The sequence below is a fragment of the Dendropsophus ebraccatus genome, chromosome 6, assembly GCF_027789765.1.
Source record: "Dendropsophus ebraccatus isolate aDenEbr1 chromosome 6, aDenEbr1.pat, whole genome shotgun sequence".
Lineage (NCBI taxonomy): Eukaryota > Metazoa > Chordata > Amphibia > Anura > Hylidae > Dendropsophus > Dendropsophus ebraccatus.
This window is the reverse complement of record NC_091459.1, coordinates 138667113-138691735: the sequence shown is the minus strand read 5'-3', so window position 1 is coordinate 138691735 and position 24623 is coordinate 138667113. Positions and strand designations below refer to the sequence as shown.

At 48.1% G+C, this 24623-nt stretch overlaps 1 protein-coding gene across 1 annotated transcript; it reads left to right on the top strand.

The window, feature by feature from the left end:
- The first annotated feature begins 11690 nt into the window (after positions 1–11690).
- LOC138795299 (b(0,+)-type amino acid transporter 1-like) lies at positions 11691–24250 on the top strand. The gene is made up of 7 exons (XM_069974289.1): positions 11691–11869; positions 14592–15360; positions 17844–17977; positions 18602–18731; positions 20285–20409; positions 21700–21787; positions 24020–24250. The coding sequence occupies exons 1-7, from the start codon at positions 11691–11693 to the stop codon at positions 24248–24250; spliced, it is 1656 nt and encodes a 551-aa protein (XP_069830390.1).
- Positions 24251–24623: the final 373 nt, after the last annotated feature.

The window sequence follows — 24623 nt, the reverse complement described above, 5'->3', positions numbered from 1 at the left end:
TCATTGCACCTTGTGACCAAGGACTGTATTGTATTGAACTATATCTAAAGAACTGTTTAGTAAAAAGTTTCCGGTTATTTAAAGAAACTCGATGCCAACACCCTGCACAACGGGTATTTACAGTTGGTGGGATCTGGAGATGTGCTAGTGTACCACTCTGACCTGTGACAAAAGCTGTGACCCAGTACTACAACACCCAGCTAGCCTGCACTGCAACACCTTCTGCATACCCTCCAGCTCACCACACCATGAATCAAAGTTATCCACTGAGTCCAGGATAGGGCAGAACTGGCTGATGGGTAGGGATCTGAGGCCACGGAACTCCGCTGATCACGATTTCTATGTGATTGGAGTAGCAGTGCGCATGCTCGGCCACCTCTACAGTTACTATATATAGGTCTTTAGAACATAGCGAAATATATGCAATATTAGCCAAGCTTGTGTGCTGCCGCTGTACTATGGATAGTGGATAACTGTTAAAGGGGTACTCCAGCTAAATAAAATTCTTTCAAATCAACTGATGTCAGAAAGTTCTATAGATTTTTAATTGACATCTATTTAAAAAAAAAAAAAAAACTTCAGTCGTCATCAGCTACTGTATGTTCTGCAGGAAGTGGTGTCTCCTTTCCAGTCTGACATAGTGCTCTCTGCTGCCACCTCTGTCCATGTCAGGAACTGTCCGGGGCAGTAGCAAATCCTCAAAGGAAACCTCTCCTGCTCTCCAGACTGAAAAGAATACACCACTTTCTGCAGGACATACATTACTGGATTAAAAAAAAAAAAAAATTGAAGTAAATTACATCTCTAGCACTTTCTGGCACCAGTTGATTTAATTGTTTTTAAACTTCCCCTTTAAGAGAGAGCAGGGGCCAGTTACAAGTCACAACTACACTTGCATGTGATATCCAAAAGCCATAGCATGCCCCTGCAACATTCATACCTGCACACATTGACAGGCATAAACCCCCTCCCATTTCAGATCATATACTTCTGAGACATGGACAGGGCAGTAGTGAACAGCTATGACTTATTTGGTTTCCCAAACAACCCTTTCAATTTACCAGTTTTATTGGTCAGAATGAGAACACATAACAAGGTTATTGGAAGTTATATGAAGGTTTGTCCACTAGATGGCGGTCTTGTCCATTGTGGATGATAGACGACTTATTACTACTGAGATAAGTGCAACTCCATTGGATTATTTGGTCCAAGGATAATGATACATCACACGCTATGTGGCGATATGTTGCGGGCATGCCACTAGTTTACCGGCATGGATGGTGTACATGGGGTTCCTTTGATTGCTTTTAATATATTTTTTAATATATAAACTATAAACACTGTTCACTGTGCAGGGTCAGTAACATTATATTTGAATAGATGAAACAATTCTGCAGGCTATGATACCAAATATGCTTATTTTATTGTTTAATCAAAAAAATTAAAGGGGGGGGGGGTGATTTGTCAAGTGGAGAGCGGAAGCACACAGGAAATCTCATTCAAACTATGGGACAGGCAGAATTTTCAGGAACGTTCGCGGCGCTGGCTCTGCTTGAAATTTCACATCTTTTGCTCAGTGTGAATGGGCCAACATTAGGGTGATCACTGATGTCAGTCATTAAAGGGCACATTTAAAGGTTTTATTGTTCATGGTCGTAGTGTTCAGATTGATCAGGAGAACAAGCAGCGAGATATTACACTGAGCACAGACTTCCATGGTGAGACTATTTATTCCATACTTGTTATTGTTTATTCAGTCTCCTTCCCCTAGTTCTCAGCTGCTGCTTTCTGCTGAAGACACAAAAATCTGTGTTTGAGCCCTTTTCTCTTTCTCCCCCTCCTCCTCCCTTCTGAGACAAACAAGTCCCTGGCAGGCTTTATCTGAAACATTGTAGATTCTTTGTAATGCTGGGAGGGTTATTCTGAGATCAAGTTGCTGATGAACTTACAGTGATTAATCCTCCCAGCATTACAAAGAAGCTACAATGTTGCAGCTAAAGCCTGCCAAGGACTTGTTTACATAATCCATCTTACAAGGGAGGGGGGAGACAGAGAGAAAAATTCACACACAGATTTTTGAGTATTCAGCCGAAGGCAGCAGCTCAGAACTGGGGGAAGGAGACTGACTAGGTAATAACGTATGAAAGGAATTGTTAGTCTCACCGGGAAGCAACATATCAAAAGTTATGTCTGAGTGGAATATCCCTTTAAGTGTGTGTCAACTCACCAACAATAAAGCAAAATTATTCCTGTATTTTCGCATAATCACCCAAATCCCAGATAGTTCCCTGCACATCCCGCTTTGGCTTCTTTTGGTTCGTCATTGAATGAAAAAAAATTGTCATTATTTTAAAGTAAGGTCCGTTATTTGCATTTAAATGGCGGCCATCCACTAAATTACAGCAGTGTGTGAACATAGCCTTTCTGTGTTTCCAATCCTCTCCTGGTTTTGGTTGAAAAATACTGAACAAAAATACTGTGTGTGAACATAGCCTAAAGAAATATAAGCTGATAACTTAAGTGACTGGAGCTGAACTGTAATACCACACACAACCTAAGGACAGGGGTGGCGCTGTTTTTGCAAGAAAGTAGCTGTGCTTATTTATTTACAATCCTGAATAACTATGCAAGCGATCAGTCCATGCACTTCAGCAGTACAAGAGTTTTACCGGTACCCAAACTGATGTTTCGGCCATTGATATATACTGCAGATCCAGACTGTCTGCCGAGTCTGCTCTCAAGTTACTGAGGTTCATTAGAGACCATTGTATGTTGAATATATTGTAACCCGGGGCCATTGTATGTTGAGGGATGGCTGTATACCTTGGGATTGTGGTGGAGTTCGTGAACTGTGAAGGGATCCGTGGTCAGGATTTATTTCCCCTGCCACCCTGCTTGTTTGCAGCTCCAGTGTAGTGTGAACAGAACAATAGAAGAAGGGGGGAGGGGGAGAAAGTGGAGGCCGAGGACTGGCTGGAGGAAGGTGCTCAGGTTAGAGGGGGTAACAGAGCACGGTGCAGGTGACCTCCTACCCGTATGATTAGTCTGGTCTATGGATCGTGATACTTCACCCGCTATGTGGCGGTAGTATATGGACATACCACTAGTTTACCGTACTGGACAGTGGATCATCTGCACAACTTTATAAACTGGAGAGAAGTGACCAGGTAAGTGTTACTGACTGATGTGTAGTGTAAGTGGTCACTATGTGTGCGGAGTGGGTGCCGGGGCCCATGGGTGGATGACGCATGTATACAGCACAATGTGCAGCAAGGATTAAAGGGGTACTCCAGCGGAAATCTTTTTTCTTTTAAATCAACTGGTTTCAGAAAGTTATATAGATTTGTAATTTACTTCCATTTAAAAATCTCAAGCGTTCCCATACTTATCTGCTACTGTATGTGCTGCAGGAAGTGAAGTATTCTTACCAGTCTGACACAGTGCTGCCACCTCTGTCCATGTCAGAAACTGTCCAGAGCAGGAGAGGTTTTCTATGGGGATTTGCTGCTGCTCTGGACAGTTCCTGACATGGACAGAGGTGGCAGCAGAGAGCACTGTGTCAGACTGGAAAGAATACACCACTTCATACAGGACATACAGCAGTTGATAAGTACAAGAAGACTGGAGGCACAGTGGTTAGTCATGTTGTGGGGGGCACAGCGGTTAGCCATGTTGTGGGGGTCACAGAGGTTACAGCTGTGTTGTGGGGGCACAGACGTTATCCATGTTGTGGGGGGCACAGAGGTTAGTCATGTGGGGGGCACAGGGGTTACAGCTGTGTTGTGGGGGGCAAAGATGTTAGCCATGCTGTGGGGGGCACAGAGGTTAGCCATGTTGTGGGGGGCACAGAGGTTAGCCATGTTGGGGGGGGGGGCACAGAGGTTAGCCATGTTGGGGGGGCACAGAGGTTAGCCATGCTGTGGGGGGCACAGAGGTTAGCCATGTTGTGAGGGGCTCAGAGGTTAGCCATGTTGTGGGGGGCACAGAGGTTAGCCATGTTGTGAGGGGCTCAGAGGTTAGCCATGTTGTGGGGGGCACAGAGGTTAGCCATGTTGGGGGGGGGGCAAAGAGGTTAGCCATGTTGGGGGGGGCACAGAGGTTAGCCATGTTGTAGGGGGCACAGAGGTTAGCCATGTTGTAGGGGGCACAGAGGTTAGCCATGTTGGGGGGGGCACAGAGGTTAGCCATGTTGGGGGGAGGCACAGAGGTTAGCCATGTTGTAGGGGGCACAGAGGTTAGCCATGTTGGGGGGGGGGCACAGAGGTTAGCCATGTTGGGGGGGGCACAGAGGTTAGCCATGTTGGGGGGGGGGCACAGAGGTTAGCCATGTTGTAGGGGGCACAGAGGTTAGCCATGTTGGGGGGGCACAGAGGTTAGCCATGTTGGGGGGCACAGAGGTTAGCCATGTTGGGGGGGGCACAGAGGTTAGCCATGTTGGGGGGGGCACAGAGGTTAGCTATGTTGTGGGGGGCACAGAGGTTAGCCATGTTGTGGGGGGCACAGAGGTTTGCCATGTTGGGGGGGGCACAGAGGTTAGAGCTGTGCTGTGGGGGGCACAGAGGTTAGCCATGTTGCTTTGTAGTGTTGGGGTCCTGGTATAACAGCTGCCGGTATGTCCCCCAATGTCTGCATGGGTTTTATTAGACTCTCCAAAACATTGTGAGCTCCACTGGGGACAGGGACCAAGATGAGTGACTACAATCTCTGTACAGCGCTGCAGAATAGGTTGGAGCTATATAAATAAAGGAACTATGAGGGCGATTTATTAAAACTCGTGCAGAGGAACAGGGTAACAGTCGCCCATAGCAACCAGTCAGATTCTAGGCTTAATCTCCAGAGGACTTTTTAAAAATGAAAGCAGCAATCTGATTGCTATTAGCAGCACGGCCCTCACCCTCAATGGCGGGCTGCCGCAATTGCGCGACAGTCCACCATTAACCTCTTAAAGTTTGTATAGGTGACAGGAGAAGCTCTGATCGCATTGCCTGACTGCCAGGGGTCTCTTAAGGCCCTATTCCACCAACAGATTATCTGCCAAAGATTTGAAGCCAAACCCAGGAACAGACTATAAGCAGAGAACAGGTCATAAAGGAAAGCCTAAAATTTCTCCGTTTTTCAAATCCACTCCTGGGTTTGGCTTCAAATCTTTGGCAGATAATCTGTCGTCAGATTACCTTCCTCCGTGCAGTCCGGTCTTCAGTCTTCTAATAGAGGCTGCTACAGGCAGACTCTACTAGAAGATCACAGATAACACTAGTCCCTGCTATGGTATGGCATAGCAGTGATCAGTGTTACAGATCTAATGTGTGTAATAGTTCCCTGGGGGGACTTAAAAAGTGTAAAAAAAACAAACTAAATTAAAATAATAAATAAAAAAAAAACATGCCATAACCCCTCCCCCAATGAAAGACTAACTCACACCCCCTTCCCCCTTTTATTAATAAAACACATAAAAATAATAACATAAATTATCCTAGTATATGTTGTAATGTACATAATTGTGTGATCCATTAAAATAAAACAATATTGTTCCCGCACGCTGAACGTCGTAAACAAAAAGCGGTAAAAAGAAACGCCAGGGTTGTTGATTTTTTATTCTATTTTACATATTAAAAAAATGAATAAAAAGTGATTAACATGTCCGATCTAAACAAATTTGATACTAATAAAAACTAGAGGTCATGGTGCAAAAAATGACATCCTATACAGCCCCATAGGTGATGAAATAAAAGCGCTATAAGAGTCACAATAGGAACATTTTAATTATACTTATTTATGCAAAAAAAAAGTCATACTGTTATTAAAAATATTATGAAAGCTATAAACATGTGCGGTGAAGCATGGGGAGTGTTAGTTTAGGGTCAACTCCCGCCGGGTCAGCTGTTACGGTGCTGCAGTTGCTGAGTTGGTCTAGAGTCACTTGGGCACTTAGCCTGGAGTGGTATAGGACCCACCCGTTTGGCGCCTCACCAGCAAATTAACCCAAGTGTAGTGATGTGTGTGCGAGTGCAGAAGAGATAAGCCAGAGTCTGGTGCTTCCAAAAAATAGAACAGTTTACTAGAGATAACCGTAGTACAACACAAAGAATACTGTTAGCAACAATAAAATCCAGTGTAATACAGTAGTTACAATGCTTTGAGAGTTGAGAAAGCGATCAGATGCTTGTCGTAAGAAGGCGCTTAGCAGTAGAGAGAGGAGTTGCCAGAGGGGCCTTGCCTAATGTAGAAATGTACTCTGTCGGAACAGTAGAGGTGTGTAGTAGAAGATAGTAAAGAATACTTGTACTCAGGGATGACTTTTCTCGACCTGACCGCCGTATGCCCCCTAGTTGCGAGCTACCCATTCTAAGTGGGTAATATGAGCCCCAGGCCTTGTTATCTGGGTTGAGCAGACTGCTGAGTCTTTCCAGTTGTCCTGCACTGCGCAGTGGAATACATAGACTTTTCCTAGTACCTTTGTTCCACTGGGGTTAGTTCCTATTGCTTCTGAAGGTAACTGCCCTGCACGATTTAGAAAGTTTCACGGCGTGGGCAAGGTGATCCCTGTCAGGCTTCTCTCCCCTTGTAGAAAGTTTAGCACTACATAGCGGTTCTAGTGCTCATAGAGGAAAATGGTAACTTGTAAGTTGTGTCCCTGTTAAACTCCAGTCTACCACCGACTTCAACACACAAACTGGACTGACTAACTCCTCCCACCACTAGGTCCTAACCTCAGGGATCTAACTAACACTGGCTATGATTCGTGGGCTGTTTGTGCAGAGAAGAGAGAGAAAGAGATAGGTTAGAGAAAGGAGGGAAAGCACTTGCACCTGTGAGTGGACAAAAGGCAACATGTGACAAACAATAACCCCTGGAAGACTTCAGCTGTGCAAAAGACAGGTTACAAAAAACACAGTGCAACAAAATCTAGGGGCCCGTAACGGGTCTGTCACGGCTGCGGCAGCGTCCTGTGCTCCGGGCCGCCACCGCAACTTCCCTCTGCCTAATGAAGCCGCCGGGGTCCATGTGTAGGGACCCGGCGCTGCTACTAGTTCGGCCCCGGGGGGCGCCTTACCTCGCCCCGCTCCTGTCTCTTTCCGTCCCGGGCGCGCGCGCGCCGGCTGCCTCAGATTTAAAGGGCCAGTCCGCCCTTAATTGGTAGTTGCTCTGGTCACTCACTATATAATCCCAGCATGCCCCACCACAGGTGTTGGAGCCTCTACATGCTTCCCATAGCGTTTGGCCCAGCTCCCTGTTGTTCCTGACCTCAGTCCTTGTTCCTCGTCCCTGTCCACTGTCCCGGTCCCTAGTCCCTGTCCGCTGCTTACCCTTTGTTCCTGTGCACTGCCTGCCACCTGCGGTTACGCCCACAGACCTCTGTCAGCATTACCATCTGCCTACTGCTCCTGCCACGCCTCGCCTGCTGTCACTAGCAACCAAGCCAGGGGTAGCGACCTGGGGGTCGCCTGCCGCAGCAAGTGAAAACCAGCGGCCCCTTAGACTCCGCTCCCTGGTGCGGTTACTACCATCGCTAGTGACAGTTCAGTGGATCCAGGCGTTACAGGGACACTATACATGCATATTACTGTATTCAGACTGACCTATAGAATAAAGATATCATGTCAGTTTTACTGTAAAGTGCATTACATAAACATGAAAGGCCCCCAAAATATGCGCAATTGCAGTTTTTATCCCAATTTTACCCCATGAATGATAATTTGGGGGTTTCGCCATTAAGCGTATGGTAGACTGAAAGGGGCCATTACGAAGTACACCTTTTCCTGAAAAAAACAAGCCCTCACCTGGCCCTGTGAAGTTATAGCTCTTAGAAGGCGAGGAGGGAAAAATGAAAACTGGCCCGGTCCTTAAGGTCATTTTAGGCTCTGTCCTTAAGGGTTTATATAAACAAACAAACACAAATCCAAAAAGAAACAACAGAGGAGGATGCCCGGGGACACAGGAGAGAAGAATGTCTAGGGACTCAGTGGAGGAGGATGCCCGAGGACACAGCGGAGGAGGATGCCGGGGACACAGGGGAGGACGATGCCCGGGGACACATCGGAGGAGGATGCCTGGGGACACAGAGGGGGATTCCCAGGGACACAGTGGAGGAGGATGTCTGGAGACACAGCGGAGGAGGATGCCCAGGGACACAGCGGAGGAGGAGGCCTGGGGACACAGAGGAGGAGGATTCCAGGGACACAGCGGAGGAGGAGGCCCGGGGACATGGAGGAGGAGGCCCGGGGACACAGAGGAGGAGGGTGCCTGGGAACACAGAGGAGGAGGATGCCCGGGGACACAGCGGAGGAGGATGCCGGGGACACAGGGGAGGACGATGCCCGGGGACACATCGGAGGAGGATGCCTGGGGACACAGAGGGGGATTCCCAGGGACACAGTGGAGGAGGATGTCTGGAGACACAGCGGAGGAGGATGCCCAGGGACACAGCAGAGGAGGAGGCCCGGGGACACATCGGAGGAGGATGTCTGGAGACATAGCGGAGTCGGATGCCCAGGGACATCTGGCAGGAGGAGGCCTGGGGACACAGAGGAGGAGGATTCCAGGGACACAGCGGAGGAGGAGGCCCGGGGACATGGAGGAGGAGGCCCGGGGACACAGAGGAGGAGGGTGCCTGGGAACACAGAGGAGGAGGATGCCCGGGGACACAGCGGAGGAGGATGCCCGGTGACACAGAGGAGGAGAATGCCGGGGGACACAGAGGAAGATGCCCGGGGACACAGTGGAAGATGCCCGGGGACACAGAGGAGGAGAATGCCCGGGGACACAGAGGAGGAGAATGCCCGGGAACACAGCAGAGGAGGCTGCCCGGGGACACAGAGGAGGAGAGTGCCTGGGGACACAGAGGAGAAGAATGCCCAGGGACACAGAGGAGGAGGATGCCTGGGCACACAGCGGAGGAAGATGCCCGGGGACACAGCGGAGGAGGATGCCCAGGGACACAGTGGAGGAGGAGGCCCAGGGAAACAGAGTAGGGGGGTGCCTGGGGACACAGAGGAGGAGGATTCCGGGGACACAGGGGAGGAAGCCCAGGGACACAGAGGAGGAGAATGCCCGGAGACACAGAGGAAAATGCCCGGGGACACAGCGCAGGAGAATGCCCGGGGACATAGCAGAGGAGGATGCCCAGGGACACAGCGGAGGAGGAGGAGGCCAGGGGACACAGAGGAGGAGGATGCCCGGGGACACAGAAGAGAAGGATGCCTGGGGACACAGAGGAGGAGGATGCCCGGGGACACAGAGGAAGATGCCTGGGAACACAGAGGAATAGAATGTCCGGGGACACAGCGGAGGAGGATGCCTGGGGACACAGAGGAAGAGACCCAGGAACACAGAGGAGGAGGACGCCCAAGGACACAGAAGATGAGGATGGCTGGGGACACAGAGGAGAATGCCCGGGGACACAGAGGAGGAGAATGCCCGGGGACACAGAGGAAGATGCCCGGGGACACAGAGGAAGATGCTCGGGGACACAGAGGAGGAGAATGCCCGGGGACACAGAGGAAGATGCCCGGGGACACAGAGGAGGAGAATGCCCGGGAACACAGCAGAGGAGGCTGCCCGGGGACACAGGGGAGGAGAATGCCTGGGGACACAGAGGAGGAGGATGCCCGGGGACACAGCGGAGGAAGATGCCCGGGGACACAGCGGAGGAAGATGCCCGGGGACACAGCGGAGGAATATGCCCGGGGACACAGAGAAAGAGGCCCGGGGACACAGAGGAGGAGAATGCCATGGGGCACAGAGGAGGAGAATGCCCGGGGACACAGGGGAGGAGAATGCCTGGGGACACAGAGGAGGAGGATGCCCGGGGACACAGCGGAGGAAGATGCCCGGGGACACAGAGGAAGATGCCCGGGGACACAGAGGAGGAGAATGCCATGGGGCACAGAGGAGGAGAATGCCCGGGGACACAGCGGAGAAGGCTGCCCGGGAACACAGAGGAGGAGAATGCCCGGAGACACATCGGAAGAGGATGCCCGGGGACACAGAGAATGAGAATGCCCGGGGACACAGCGGAGGAGAATGCCATGGGGCACAGAGGAGGAGAATGCCCAGGGACACAGAGGAGGAGGATGCCCGGGGACACAGAGGAGGAGAATACCTGGGGACACAGAGGAGCATGAGACACAGAGGAGAAGAATGCCCGGGGACACAGCAAAGGAGGATGCCCGGGGACACAGAGGAGCATGAGACACAGAGGAGGAGGCCCGGGGACACAGAGGAGGAGAATACCTGGGGACACAGAGGAGCATGGGACACAGAGGAGAAGAATGCCCGGGGACACAGCAAAGGAGGATGCCCGGGGACACAGAAGAGCATGGGACACAGAGGAGGAGGCCCGGGGACACAGAGGAGGAGAATGCCTGGGGACACAGAGGAGGAGAATGCCTGGGAACACAGAGGAGGAGAATGCCTGGGGACACAGAGGAGGAGGATGCCCGGGGACACAGAGGAGGAGAATGCCCTGGGACACAAAGGTGAAAATGGTTAGAGAAAACAACTAAGGGAAAGGGACAGATTACAAATTATTCCCTTTTCCAATAAGAAAAAAATGTTGGACAACCTCTTTCAGGATGTGCTCAAAAACTCTGAGCATGTCATATTAGCCTGTAGCCAGCAGGTGGTGATGTTGTGTGAAGAATTGATGTATGCTTGCAGTGTTACATGACCATTTATAATTTTCCTAATGATTAGGTGTAACCGTAGTATTTGCATTACCACCACAGTATTTGCATTATTAACCTGTTGCTTTCCAGCTGTTGCAAAACTACAACTCTCATTATGCCTTTACAACCTTTAGGCCATGATTGGATTTGTAGTGCCGCATTATTTGGAGAGCCACAGATTAGGGAACACTGGTTACTATATTGTAACATCTTAACCTTTATACTAGTTTTTCCTTTTGTACTAGTTTTTCTTTATGTATTTGTAATTGCACTGTATATTTTTCTGCTTTTACCCATGAGCAACAGGGCACGTTTTTATTTTACCATGGGGTATGCAGTGGCCCAGTTGGGACCTGGTCATTGCATTGAATGCATGGGTGGGTGATACCGATGCATGCCCGGCCATTCCCTTTTTGTTACTGCCATTCTAGCCAAGCCTAACTCTATTTAGAGTTGTAAAAAGTTTGCAAAAAATTAACAAGTCATCATCTGTCCCCAAACCCAATCAAGATAAAAGTAACCGAGTGCCCCAGTGCCCCCGATGCATGGGCAACTTAATGCATCCGCACGGGATGTTCCTCGTCACGGTTCATTTGTCAGGTCTAGTCTGCATTCTCTTTCATGCCTCATTTGTCATGTCTAGTCTGTGCTACTGATTAATGGCCGCCTTGTAGTTTAAAGGAAGTCAGACACCTTGAGGGTTACAGTAGAGTCATGTGACTTTTACATCTCAGTAGGGCCTAAAACAGGTCAAAGAAATAAGCAAGGGAGATTAGATACACAACTTACATACTACTGGTGAATGCTATTCAGACTGCCCATTAAAGGGGTACTCCAGTGGAAAAAAAATTATAAAACAACTGGTACCAGAGGTTTGTAATTTTTTTCTATTAAAAATCTCCAGTCTTCCAGTACTTATCAGCTGCTGTATGTCCTTAAGGAAGTGGGGTTCTGCTGTATCACCGTTAGCGATGACCTAAGCTGCACCAGGGAGCGGAGTCTAAGGGGCCACCGCAAAGTGGGATGGACTTGCTAAGGCAGACGACCCCCAGGTTGCTACCCCTGGCTTGGCTTGCTAGCAGCAGCAGGCGAGGTGCAGCTGGAGACACAAAGACAAACAGGCTGACAGGCTGCTCAGACGCTGTAGCCATCAGGACCAAGAAGCTGCAGAGCACAGGAGAGAAGACCGGGAGCGGGGAGAGGTAAGGTGTCGGGTGTTTGGGCAGTCATCAGCCGCACATCGCTATTACACATAGCGTTGCGTGGTCGGCGCCCAACGATTTTAGGTCCAAACCTAAACCAACAATCAGCCGATGATGGTTTTATCGGCTGATAGTTGTCTCTATTACACGAAGCAATAATTAGCCAAATAGGCCCGATTCAGCAGATTATCGCTTCGTGAAATGGGGCCCTTAGACATGTCATAATTACCGATCGCACCAGGTCTCACTCCAGAGACCCATTGCAACCCTAAGATACAGGTGCACGGCGTTGGCTTCACTTGCTATCCGTCTGGGACATTCGACTCATTCGCTCCATGGACTCTAGCGGAACAAATGTGTTGGGTTCGATTTAAAGGTTTCAGGGGAGTCTGCGAACACAACAAAAGGAGGATATTTTACTTAATAGAAAAATGTATAGCATCCAGCCTAGCACGTAATAGGCCACACAAAAAGACACAGTGATAACCTGGTCGTAATCCTGATGAATGTTAGTATAGCTGCCGGCAGATTTCATGGAAATGTGAGAGGAAAAATGACTTGTCACCAACTTCTTTACAAGTAACACTCCAAAGCACTATGCACTGTTAAACTTCTCTTAGGAGAGGGTTAGCCAGAGACAACCTCAACCCACGCCGTGGACAAGGAGAAGTCACAGAGCAGGACAGTATCCATAACAGAGCCAAAGAGCTTGGAACTGATCCGGACAGAGCAAAGTTGCAGTAGCCTATGAACTCTGTCTCGCAGCGTGGGTGTCAGCGAGAGAACCCTTGGAACTCTGCTCATCCCAGGTAACAAGTCTGGGGCCTGTGTCACCCATTAGGAAGGTTCAGCCGAGTCTAGTGGGTATAAGGTGGTGTGAAGACTGAAGTCAAAGGTCAATACATGGGCACAGGTGTTCTTCTTCTTCTTATTATTATTCTTTTTACAAGTATTCTACCTCATCCTCCAACATCCCTGCAGAGCACAGTACTACATGGGTTGAGACTCTCACGGCATCCTCCTCTCTGCTACTCTCACTCAGCAAACTCAACCAACACGACTACAGTATATTCTACACTGCACTTATACTACAGATCTGGTCGTTCTATTATCAAGTGTTTATTGGAAGTTTGTCAAGCGTGTTTCAGAGACTCTAACTAAAGAAACCTTATACTGTCACTTTTGAATTACTTGTTGCACATATACAAGCAGTAAACTGACTCAACTTTACTCCAAGACTCTGTGATTATTTGCCACCACTGACACAGCACACACCGCAACCTTGGGACACTTTGCCTTTCTGTGGGTGGCGGGTCCTATCATCCAGGAGGGCCACTACACCCCTATGGCTATCCGTGACTACATCATCCGTGATTACATAACCCCAAGGGACCCAGTAGCAACCCAGCAGGACACTGACCATGGGGGAAAAGAGTACAACCGGCCTTGTAAAATATAACCAGGGGTGCCATCACATTGTGTGCCCACCAGGCACTGGCGTCATGTGACAACATCCCAAGGACTGCCTATATCTCGGCCATCCACCACTGGAGTGGTGTCCCTCTACAACACCTAGCAAGTGACCGGCCGCTCCTTCGATATAACCACAACGGGGGTACACCACAGTGGCAGGACTGATCCCCCATAAATCCATGCTGGTGCTGAGTTATAAGATTTTTTCCATTAAGATATTCCAGTATAGCATCTCTTCAGTGTCGGACTGGGTTATCTGGGGCCCACCAGAGGAAATGGTCCTGGGGGCCCACTAATGAAGAACCAGTGAGAAACAACATGTCAGTCTGTATTTGTGCAGGTTCTAAAGCTGGGGGCCCTCCGGAGGATCCTCTGGTGCTCTGGTGGGCCAGTCCGATACTACATCTCTTACAAATCCCTCAAATACTTTGCCCACTAAAGATGTCAGACTTGCCAGCCTATAGTTTCCAGGATCACTCTTTGACCCCTTCTTGAATATTGGTACCACATTAGCTATGCGCCAGTCATGTGGAACAATAGAATCTTTAAATATTAGGAATAAGTGTCTGTCTAACACAGTACTTAATTCATGCAAAACTTTAGGATGGATACTTTCTGGGCCCGGTGATTTATGGATTTTAATGTTTTTAAAGCGTTGCCCCACTTCTTGTTGTGTTAGGAAGGTGAGGTTTATGGGAGGATTTACATTATCCCTAGTCATGTCATATGTCATGGGATTCTTCTCTGTTAATATAGTAAAGAAGAATGTATTTAGTAGATTGGCCTTTTCCTCCTCCTCCTTCTCCTCCTCCATTACACCCATATTATTTTTGAGGGGACCAACATTTTCAGTTTAAAGTCTCTTATAGATGAAGAACATTTTGGGATTATTTTCACTTTCTGTTGCAATTTTGCTTCTTCTATTTTATTACACAATTTATTCTTCTGCTTATACTTATTCAATGCTTTTCTTTATTTTTTATTTTAGTAGTCTGAATGCTTGTTTTTTTTTATCATTCATTGCATCCCTAACAGCTGTGGTTAACCATCTTTCAGCATAGCTTATGGTAGCATCCATATGTCACCTATCCCTCATCACTAACCACAATATATGATTTATTAGCTGTTTAGTAGCAGATCATTAACCATAATACTATATACAATATGCTATGTATTCGTCACGTTAATAATTAACTTGGGTATTAAATATACATATATAATGAACAACTGCAGTTCTTTTCTCTTTCAGAAGCCTCGGTTCAGAGGACTACACTGACAAGATGGGGATAAAGGTTACTTCTTCTGATGATGATGAAAAAATGGACAATGACACTGGAAAGATCCATCTGAAACGGGAGCTCGGCCTCACCAGTGCTGTGTCTATGATAGCTGGCACCATGATTGGTTCTGGGATCTTCATGTCTCCTCAATGGGTCCTGTATTACATGGGAAGCCCTGGGGCTAGTCTTTGTATATGGGCGGCTTGTGGCCTCCTGGCTATGCTAGGTTCTCTATGTTATGCTGAACTTGGGACTGTCATTAAGGAATCTGGAGGAGAATACATATATATTTTAAGAAATGTTGGCTCCTTACCGGCCTTCCTCTTGGCATACACCTCGATCATTTTGCTGAAGCCGGCCGGCATAGCTGGCGTCACCCTCAGTTTTGCAGAATATGTTGTGGCTGCTTTCTTCCCAGACTGTCCATCTCCAGAAGTCGCCATCAAGTGCACAGCGGCCGCCTGCGTCCTTGTCCTGGGAATTATCAATTGCCTCAATGTCAGACTTTCCATGTCCGTCATGGTCTTGTTCACGGCAGCTAAGGTGATGGTCCTGGTGGTAATAATAGTAGGTGGCATAGTCCTATTAGCCCAGGGGAACACCCAGGTTTTACAGAACAGCTTTGAAAACACCGCGGTTGGCTTTGGTCCTGTTGGGGTGGCGTTTTATCAAGGGCTTTGGTCCTACGATGGATGGAGTAGTCTGAACAATATTACAGAGGAACTGAAGAAACCTGAGGTTAGTAAGTGTTGTCCTTTCTAGACAATACTTCCCTACTCCCTTCCCCTCCTGCCCCAACACACACACACAAAAATTCATACTCACGTAATCCAGGCATGGAGCAGGTCTTCCTCTGTTCTCCGGCCTCTGAGCCACGAGGAGATCAAGGGAAGAGTAAGGGGAAAAAGAACGAAAGAGGAAGCGGGAGGAGGCGAAGGGGGAGAGGACAGGAGAGAGGGGGATAGAGGAGGTGAAGGGGAGAGAGGAAGAGAGGGGGGTGAGAGGAGGTGGTGGGGGGTGAAAGGAGGTGGTGGGGGTGAGAGGACGTGGTGGGGGTGAGAGGCGGTGAAGGTGAGAGAAGAGGAGAGGGGTGATAGAAGGAGATGGGGGTGAGAGGAGGAGATTATGGGGGTGAGAGGAGGAGATGATGGGGGTGAGAGAGGAGTTGATGATGGGGGTGAGAGGAGGAGATGATGGGGGTGAGAGGAGATGATGATGGGGGTGAGAGGAGATGATGATGGGGTGAGAGGAGAAGATGATGGGGGTGAGGAGAGGATGGGGGTGAAAGGTGATGGGGGTGAGAGGAGGTGATGGGGGCTGATAGAAGGAGATGGGGGGTGAGAGGACATGATGGGGGTGAGAGGAGGTGATGGGGTGAGAGGAGATGATGGGGGCTGATAGAAGGAGATGGGGGGGTGAGAGGAGGTGATGGGGTGAGAGGAGATGATGGGGGCTGATAGAAGGAGATGGGGGGTGAGAGGAGGTGATGGGGTGAGAGGAGATGATGGGGGTGAGAGGAGGTGATGGGGGTGAGAGGAGGTGATCATGAGGGGTGAGAGGAGGTGATGGGGGTGAAAGGAGGTGATGATGGGGGTGAGAGAGGAGGTGATGGGGTGAGAGGAGGTGATGATGGAGGGTGAGAGAGGAGGTGATGGGGTGAGAGGAGGTGACGATAGAGGTGAGAGAAGGAGATTGGGGAGAGAGGAGGTGATGATGGGGTGAAAGGAGGTGATGATGGGGTGAGAGGAGGTGATGATGGGGGTGAGAGAGGAGGTGATGGGGTGAGAGGAGGTGATGATGGAGGTGGGAGGAGATGATGGGGGTGAGAGGAGGTGATGGGGGCTGATAGAAGGAGATGGGGGTGAGAGGAGGTGATGGGGTGAGAGGAGATGATGGGGGTGAGAGGAGGTGATGGGGTGAGAGGAGATGATGGGGGCTGATAGAAGGAGATGGGGGGGTGAGAGGAGGTGATGGGGTGAGAGGAGATGATGGGGGTGAGAGGAGGTGATGGGGGTGAGAGGAGGTGATGGGGTGAGAGGAGGTGATGGGGGTGAGAGGAGGTGATGGGGGTGAGAGGAGGTGATGGGGTGAGAGGAGGTGATGATGGGGTGTGAGAGGAGGTGATGGGGTGAGAGGAGGTGATGATGGGGTGAGAGAAGGAGATTGGGGAGAGAGGAGGTGATGATGGGGTGAAAGGAGGTGATGATGGGGGTGAGAGGAGGTGATGGGGTGAGAGGAGGTGATGATGGGGGTGAGAAAGGAGGTGATGGGGTGAGAGGAGGTGATGATGGAGGTGAGAGAAGGAGATTGGGGAGAGAGGAGGTGATGATGGGGGTGAGAGGAGGAGGTGATGGGGGTGAGAGGAGGTGATGATAGGGGTGAGAGGAGGTGATGATGGGGGTGAGAGGAGGAGGTGATGGGGGTGAGAGGAGGTGATGATAGGGGTGAGAGGAGGTCATGATGGGGGGCAGAGAGGAAGTGATAATGGGGGTGACAGAGGAGGTGAGGGGATGATGGGGGTGGATTAAGCATCGGGGGTCCAATTGGGGCGGGAGGGTCCTATTCCGCGGTGAGAGGACCCCCATCTTGCTGCCGACTGGGATAGTGATGCCGTCCTATTCCGCGGTGAGAGGACCCCCATCTTGCTGCCGATTGGGATAGTGATGCCGTCGCTCCCGGATCCAGCAGCCGCAGGGTGATAGCATGCAGCAGACGCTGCTGGTGCCCTGCTCCCCCTGTGATCAACCTAACTCTCTCCATCTTTCCCCCGGCAGCCCTGTCCCCCACAGAACGCTGCTGAGCTGCTGCTGGGGGAATGAAGGAGAGAGCTGACGCAGTGACTGGTGCCGGGACACTGCTGAATGATAGTTTATTTATGTCATGTCAGGAACTGTCCAGAGCAGGAGCAAATCCCCATAGAAAACCTCTCCTGCTCTGGACAGTTCCTGACTTGGACAGAGGTGGCAGCAGAGAGCACTGTGTCAGACTGGAGAGAATACACCACTTCCTGCAGGACAAACTGCAGTTGATAAATACTGGAAGACTGGAGATTTTTAAATAGAAGTCAATTACAAATCTGTATTACTTTCTGAAATCAGTTGATTTAAAAGAGAGAGATTTTTGTCGGAGTACCCCTTTAACGCATTATTTAATCTTCTTATACATCCTTCATAGAGTGATGCTTTGTAACTTTATTGTAACTCATTTTGTATATGTTGTAGGTGAACCTTCCTCGAGCGCTGTTGATCGCAATCCCACTTGTCACATGTATTTACCTTCTGGCTAACGTCAGCTATTTTGCAGCAATGACGCCACGGGAATTACTTACATCAGATGCTGTCGCCATTAGTTGGGGGTTAGTCTATAAATTGTAATTTATTTTATTTTTTAAAAGGGCTTCCTACATGTCAATCCTTCCAACAAACGCTCACTCAGCCAATCACTGCTGTGGCTTAGAGGGCATTTCCAGCAGGGTCAATGCCTTCTAGGAAGCAGGGAGCAGTAGTGAGGAGCTAAGGCCTGTGGGGGGATAGGGGTAAGGGAGTATGCTTTTTTCTTTTTGTTAGTTTGTAAGTTTTTTTTCTACTTTTCACTCCTGTCCCAAATCACTCAAAAGTTATCCTGTGTTAGACAAAACTTGGCCGCTTTCTTCCAGAGACAGCACCACTTTTGTCTCTAGTTCGGGTATGGTTTCCAATTAAGCTCCATTCACTTCAATGGAAACGAATTGCAAAACCTGCACCCAAACTGGAGACAAGAGTGGTGCTGCCTCTGGAAGAAAGTGGCCATGTTTTTCAGAGGTGAAATCAGAAATCACCGCACAGGGAAAGAGAGAGGGAATGGGGGACAGTCACTTGTTTTGAGTAGTTTGGGAGGCGGCGGTAAAGCTATGTTATTCTATAGGTGGCCGTCCTGATCTTTACTTTGTCAGACTACAGTCCAATTTATTTGTTATATTTCCAATAACCATTTCCTGCAGATGGAAGGTGCTGGGGACATGGACGTGGATTATCACTTTGGGGGTCGCATTTTCTACTTTCGGCTGTGCAAATGGGGGTCTCTTCACCGCAGGACGAGTGTGCTATGTGGCCGCCAGAGAAGGACACCTGGTAATTCCCATGTCTAGCCCTTTCTGTGTTTGATTTATACAATTTATACAATGAACATAAATTGTTTTTAGTATTTTCTTTTCCCCTCATACAGGATTTATTTGGTTGGGGGTTTCCTGAATTGTAGGTACTAAATTATTTAAATAGTTTAATAATCTCTGCCCTCTAAACTGGTGACTTTCTTAAGGACTTATAAGATTCAATGGACACCGGGAAGATTAACTATTGCTGCACACTTGTCTGAACCACACCAACTTAGGGCTCTATTACATCCTGATAATAAGGAGAAAGCGAGCGCCGACCGGTCCGATCAGTACTCTCTTCTTTCACTTGCTGTCTTTGCTATTACAGTCATCTAGCGGGTGGGGGTTTGGGGGAAGGGGGACAGGGAGCTGCGGGATCATTAGATCATCTGGGTGGCCATAAAAGATAGCGGCGGTCTGCTGCTGCTGCTCCTATTACATGGAGTGACAGCTAGCAGACTGTCGCTATTGTCATAAGGATTTGTCGACCAATCGTGTCGGCCAATTGTGGTATAGTGTAATAGAGACAATGATCAGCCGATGACAACGATCATCCAAATAGTCTGACACCAAAATCATTGGCCGCTGACCGTGCATCACTATGGGGGACATTTATGAAGCTTACAGCCTGGGCGTATGCCAGGGAGATGGCGCAGATTCGCCCCCTTCTCTCTGGCGTATGCCTCCTGTATTCCCCGCTCGCCTGATGGGCAGGTGGAGGGCCGAGTCAGGTGGGGATTAAAACAATGACAATAGCGATGGTCTGCTGGCCATCATTCCGTGTAACAGGAGCCACCCAGACGATCTAAAGATGGGTTAGGGCAGCCCTTCCCGCAGCTCCCTGCCCCCTCTCGCTCGCTGTCGGTGCGTGTAATAGCACTAATAGCAAGTGGGGAATGAGGAGCAAGTGAGCACTGACCTGAGAGGTCAGCGCTCGTTTGCTCCTTAGCGTTGGGAAGTGTAATAGGGCCCTAATAGACTCAGTAAACAAGTGGCAATCTAGAAGATCATCAATCATTTACATTATTGATCGGGCCGTCATTGGCCGTCTAAAGGTCGTACTACACGTAGCGATTATCGTTTAAAGATTCGCTATAACGATCGTTTGCTAGCGATAACTAGCGACTTTTGAGGTTATTACATTCACTGATTACCGTTTTATTGTCGTTATATGGTCGCTAATCGTTCCTCAGGACAACCCACACAACATGTTTTATCGGCGAACGACTTATTACACGAACAAATATGTGAACGATCTGCAAACTACCTACGATAATTTTTCAGCATGTTGAAAGACAAAAATGAATGATTTTTTACTTGTTGTTGGGTAGTTTTCTGTTGTCTGAACTATATATGTACCTATATAGATGACCGGAATGTATCTGTATTTGTATAGTATAAATGGTCATATATACATATCCATAACACCTAAAAATTGTGGGTTGCTAATAATCCTGCCGCTATATGCTCGTCCCCTGGATTATTTTACCTCTAATGACTATTTTTGACTCTGACTATTTTTTGTTCAAGCCTGACACCCTATCCATGGTCCACGTGCGATACCTAACCCCATCTCCTGCCCTCATCTTCACCTGTATCATCTCCATATTACTGATCATTCCGGGAGATTTCAGTAGTATTGTCAACTACAGCGGGTATGTGCATGTTCTTATTGTATATAGAAAGGGGACTGTCCGCTCGCTAGCATGTCTGTTTAATCAAGCTTATAGGAGCATCTTTTTCTAGAACTTTGTCCCCTTCTTCTGTTATTCCTCCTGGAAATATAGGAATATATTGGCAATTGGCTGTTACCATGCCCTTTGCAAATATGATGTGTCCCTGTACACTGCCAGCACTGATAGGACAGAATCGCTACCTGTTTTTAAAGGTTAAAGGGGGATCACATTAAAGGGGTACTCGAGCAAAAAAATTCTTTCAAATTAACTACTGCCAAAAAGTGGCAGAAATTTGTAATTTACTTCTATTAAAAAATTTCCAGTCTTTCTTTACTTATCATTTGCTGTATGTCCTGCAGGAAGTGGTGTATTCTTTCCAGTGTGACACCTCTGTCCAGAGCAGGAGAGATTTTCTATTGGGATTTGTTACTGCCCTGGACAGTTCCTGACATGGACAGAGGTGGCAGCAGAGAGCACCGTGTCAGACTGGAGAGAACACACTATTTCCTGCAGCAGCTGATAAGTACTGGATGACCAGAGATTTTTTAATAGAAGTAAATTACAAATCTCTGGCACTTTCTGACACCAGTTCAATTTAAAAGGAAAAAATAAATACTGGAGTTCCCCTTTAATTAGTCACTTAGGCTGGGTTCACACTTCTGCCAATGCTCCGTACGAGAAGCTGTGACTCAAACAGTAAGTTTTTGCTTGTTCAAATTCTTCAAAATAAACAGGTACCAGATAAAAACCTAAAGTCAATGCCATCTTTCAGGTATTTGCTAGTTTCCATTCTTGAATGGACCATCTGGCTCTGGTGCTAAAATCTCTATAGGGACTGCTTTGGCACTGGCTTATCTATTCTAGAACAAAATAGTCAAGCGTCAAAAATCCAGTAGACTGGACCTCTCTCTCTCTCCACGGACATCATCAGTTGGTGGACATTCGGGAGCCACCAAACACTGAACTTGTCAGCAGTGGCATGGTATAGTAGCATCTATAAGCACAAGAAAGACCATCCTCATCCTTTCAATAAAGGAGCAGGGCAAACAGGCAACAGTGGCAAGGCAGTGTGCCAGACATAGTTAGCCTAATACTTATTACTCAGAAACCTATAAGAGACAGCAGTGACGCCAGACCTTCCTGGGTCAGGTGACTGTCTGAATAAACATAGTAACATACAGTAGGTTCCCATGTAATGGCCCCAGACAGAACACACAGATATATTATTTGCTTCACAAATAACTCCTATTATATATTGTCTGCCTTCAGCTTCACGACCTGGCTGTTCTACGGTCTTACAATCTTTGGCCTCATATGGATGAAGATTAAAAAGCCGGATATCCCCAGACCGTACAAGGCAAGTAAACCATGCTTTTACTTCTTTGCAGTTTCTAATGGTGCGGGGGGTGTCTCATCAAGGACAACGCCAGACTGATGTATTGTAGTGTCCCAGCACAGGTGTGTCACTAACTTTCTATTGCACCTGGGCAAAGTAACTCGGATCAGGTTCTCATAGTGGCATATAATCTAAGTGTATTCTGTGTTTTCACCACTAGGTGTCAGTACTGTGTTTTTGTGTGCCTTATGTTCTGCGCAGCTGAAGGAAACACTGGGTTAACTGTTCTTGCCTCATGTTATTCTTATGTCCAGTCACAGGTGCAGGCCTGTTTTCCTCCTTTTTCTGTCCTATCTCCTTCCTTCTCTCTTTTGCACACACAGCTCCACCAATCACTAGGAGATTTAGATTGCCTCTATAAAGGGAGGTTAGTTAGTCATGGGGGTTTAGTCACCAGAGAGAGCAACACAGAGACAGTTCCTGCTGCAGTGAAGCCAGGGCCTGGTTTAGGCCAGGACCCTTGTCAGGGACCAAGAAAAGACTTTATTTCCTTATGCATGCAACCACCGCTAGCATGAGTGCTAGACCCCTCAGGAGGAAAGGACGTCCTCTGGAGATCACCTTGTCCACACCAGGGATACAGGGAAGTATACCTGATTATGGCACTGACCCCAGTAGGACAAAGTTGCCACGTGCCTATGTATCCTGCTGTAACACACAGCTCTTCTGAAAGGTTTCAGGAATTCTGCTTCACCCAGCACAGGGACCTTCAGTATGATAGGTCTTAGACCTTTGCCTAGTGATCCATACCCTTTCTAGGAACATGTTCAGAGACAAAAGAGTAAGGTGACATTCACATGTTGTTCGCAATATACAGTCAGTGCACAGACAATATGCCGGTGACTGGAATGCAGAGCTTCCGGCATCCCCATTCATTATGATGCCAGGAGTTTCTAAACAGTTTCACTCTTCATGTTACAGTACTGACACAGCCGCCTGTAATCAACTACATTAGAATGCAGTGGTAGTCCTCACACGTGAATTGCTGACCCATTCATTTTGTATGGAAGCTGTGAAGACAGTCGAGTACAACTATATTCTAACGGGGGGGAACAGGTCCCGGTTAAGATCTTGGGGTGCCTCAGCAGTCTGACCCCACCTGTAATCCTCTAGTTATAACATTCTAATATGAGAAAACCCTGTTAAAGGGGTAGTTCACTAAAAAATTTCTTTTAAAGAGGACCTGTCACCCCCCGTGCCGGGGTGACAGGCTCCCGACCCCCTGCTGGAGCACCCTATACTCACCTGATCCCGCCAGGTCCCGCTCTTGGAGGTGGTCAGGTGACTGAGATATGAGCACCCGAAGCCCGGTACGCGTGGTCATCAGATGAGTCCAACACTCATATAGAATGACGGAGCGTTGGACTCGCCTGTCATTCTCTATGAGTGTTGGACTCATCTGAGGAGCGCGCGCGCCAGGCTTCGGGCGCTCATATCTCAGTCACCCGACCACCTCCAGAAGCGGGACCCGGCGGGATCAGGTGAGTATAGGGTGCTCCAGCGGGAGGTCGGGAGCCTGTCACCCCGGCACAGGGGATGACAGGTTCCCTTTAAATGAACTGGTGCCAGAAAGTGCAAGAGATTTGTAATTTACTTCTATTGAAAATCTCCAGTCTTTCAGTACTTATCAGCTGCTGTATGCCCTGCAGGAAGTGGTGTATTCTTTCCGGTCTGACACAGCGCTCTCTGCTGACACCTCCGTCCATGTCAGGAACTGTCCAGAGCAGTAGCAAATCCCCATAGAAAACCTCTCCTGTTCTCCAAACTGGAAAGAATACACTACTTCCAGCAGGACATACAGCAACTGATATGTACTGAAAGATTGGAGATTTTCAATAGAAGTAAATTACAAATCTCTGGCACTTTCTGGCACCAGTTAATTTGAAAGTATTTTTTTTTTGTGAACTACCACATTAAGCCTACAGTTGTTGAAACTGATCTATGACAGTGGGCAACAATCTTTTGAACAGGTGAACAATCTTTCACCATTATTGCCCAGAAAGATCATTGGTGTAATGGCCTCTTTCACCAGACACAATCAAGTTCTGTCTTCTTCTTCCCAGACAATGAAAAAACAATTTCTTGTAAACAATTGTTTGTCTGAAATAATGTATGGCCACCTTACCCACACTTGTCTTTATAAACAATGAGCACTCTACTTTCATAATGCTACTTTGCTTCATTGTCTTCTAGGTTCCGATCATCATCCCTGTGATAGTGCTTATTGCCTCCATATACCTGGTGTTGGCCCCGGTTATTGACAGCCCCCAGATGGAGTACCTCTATGTTACTCTCTTTATCCTCAGTGGAGTATTCCTTTACATTCCGGTCATCCACTATAAATGGTCTCCGGGCTGGTTCCGTTCTGTCACGCTCCATCTTCAGCTCCTGCTGCAAGTTGCCCCGGCTGATAAAAATGACTGACGTTAGGTTGCTTTTTAATGAATAGTGACATTATGTGCTTAATTCTTCCAGTAATGAAGCTGAATAGGTTTCACGTTTGATTGGTTCTTTATGCTCAACGATGTACAGTATGTTTTTCGGTGATCATGGTCCATGGCAAATTGGGTAGACTATAGGTCCTTGGCTGTTTCCCAAACTTTGTTCCCCTTTCCACAACACAAGCCTAATGCCGATTTGCAAAGGTTCAGCCAATCGGTGCTAGACTTGATTCCTACCTAGAGAGAGTGGATCCTCATCTATGATTTATCTATGATCTATTCCCATCTGAGTCCCATAGAGTATGAATTGGGTGGTAGTGCCTGATCACTATTCTGTTCACACAGAGAAACAAATG

What these genes read in the sequence shown, in the direction of transcription:
- LOC138795299 (XM_069974289.1), top strand. Translation starts at nt 11,691, where the DNA reads ATGGACTTGCTAAGGCAGACGACCCCCAGGTTGCTACCCCTGGCTTGG. An exon ending in CCGCCAGAGAAGGACACCTG is followed by an intron (nt 18,732 to 20,284) that starts GTAATTCCCATG and finishes TTTTTGTTCAAG; the next exon opens with CCTGACACCCTATCCATGGT. An exon ending in AGTATTGTCAACTACAGCGG is followed by an intron (nt 20,410 to 21,699) that starts GTATGTGCATGT and finishes GTCTGCCTTCAG; the next exon opens with CTTCACGACCTGGCTGTTCT.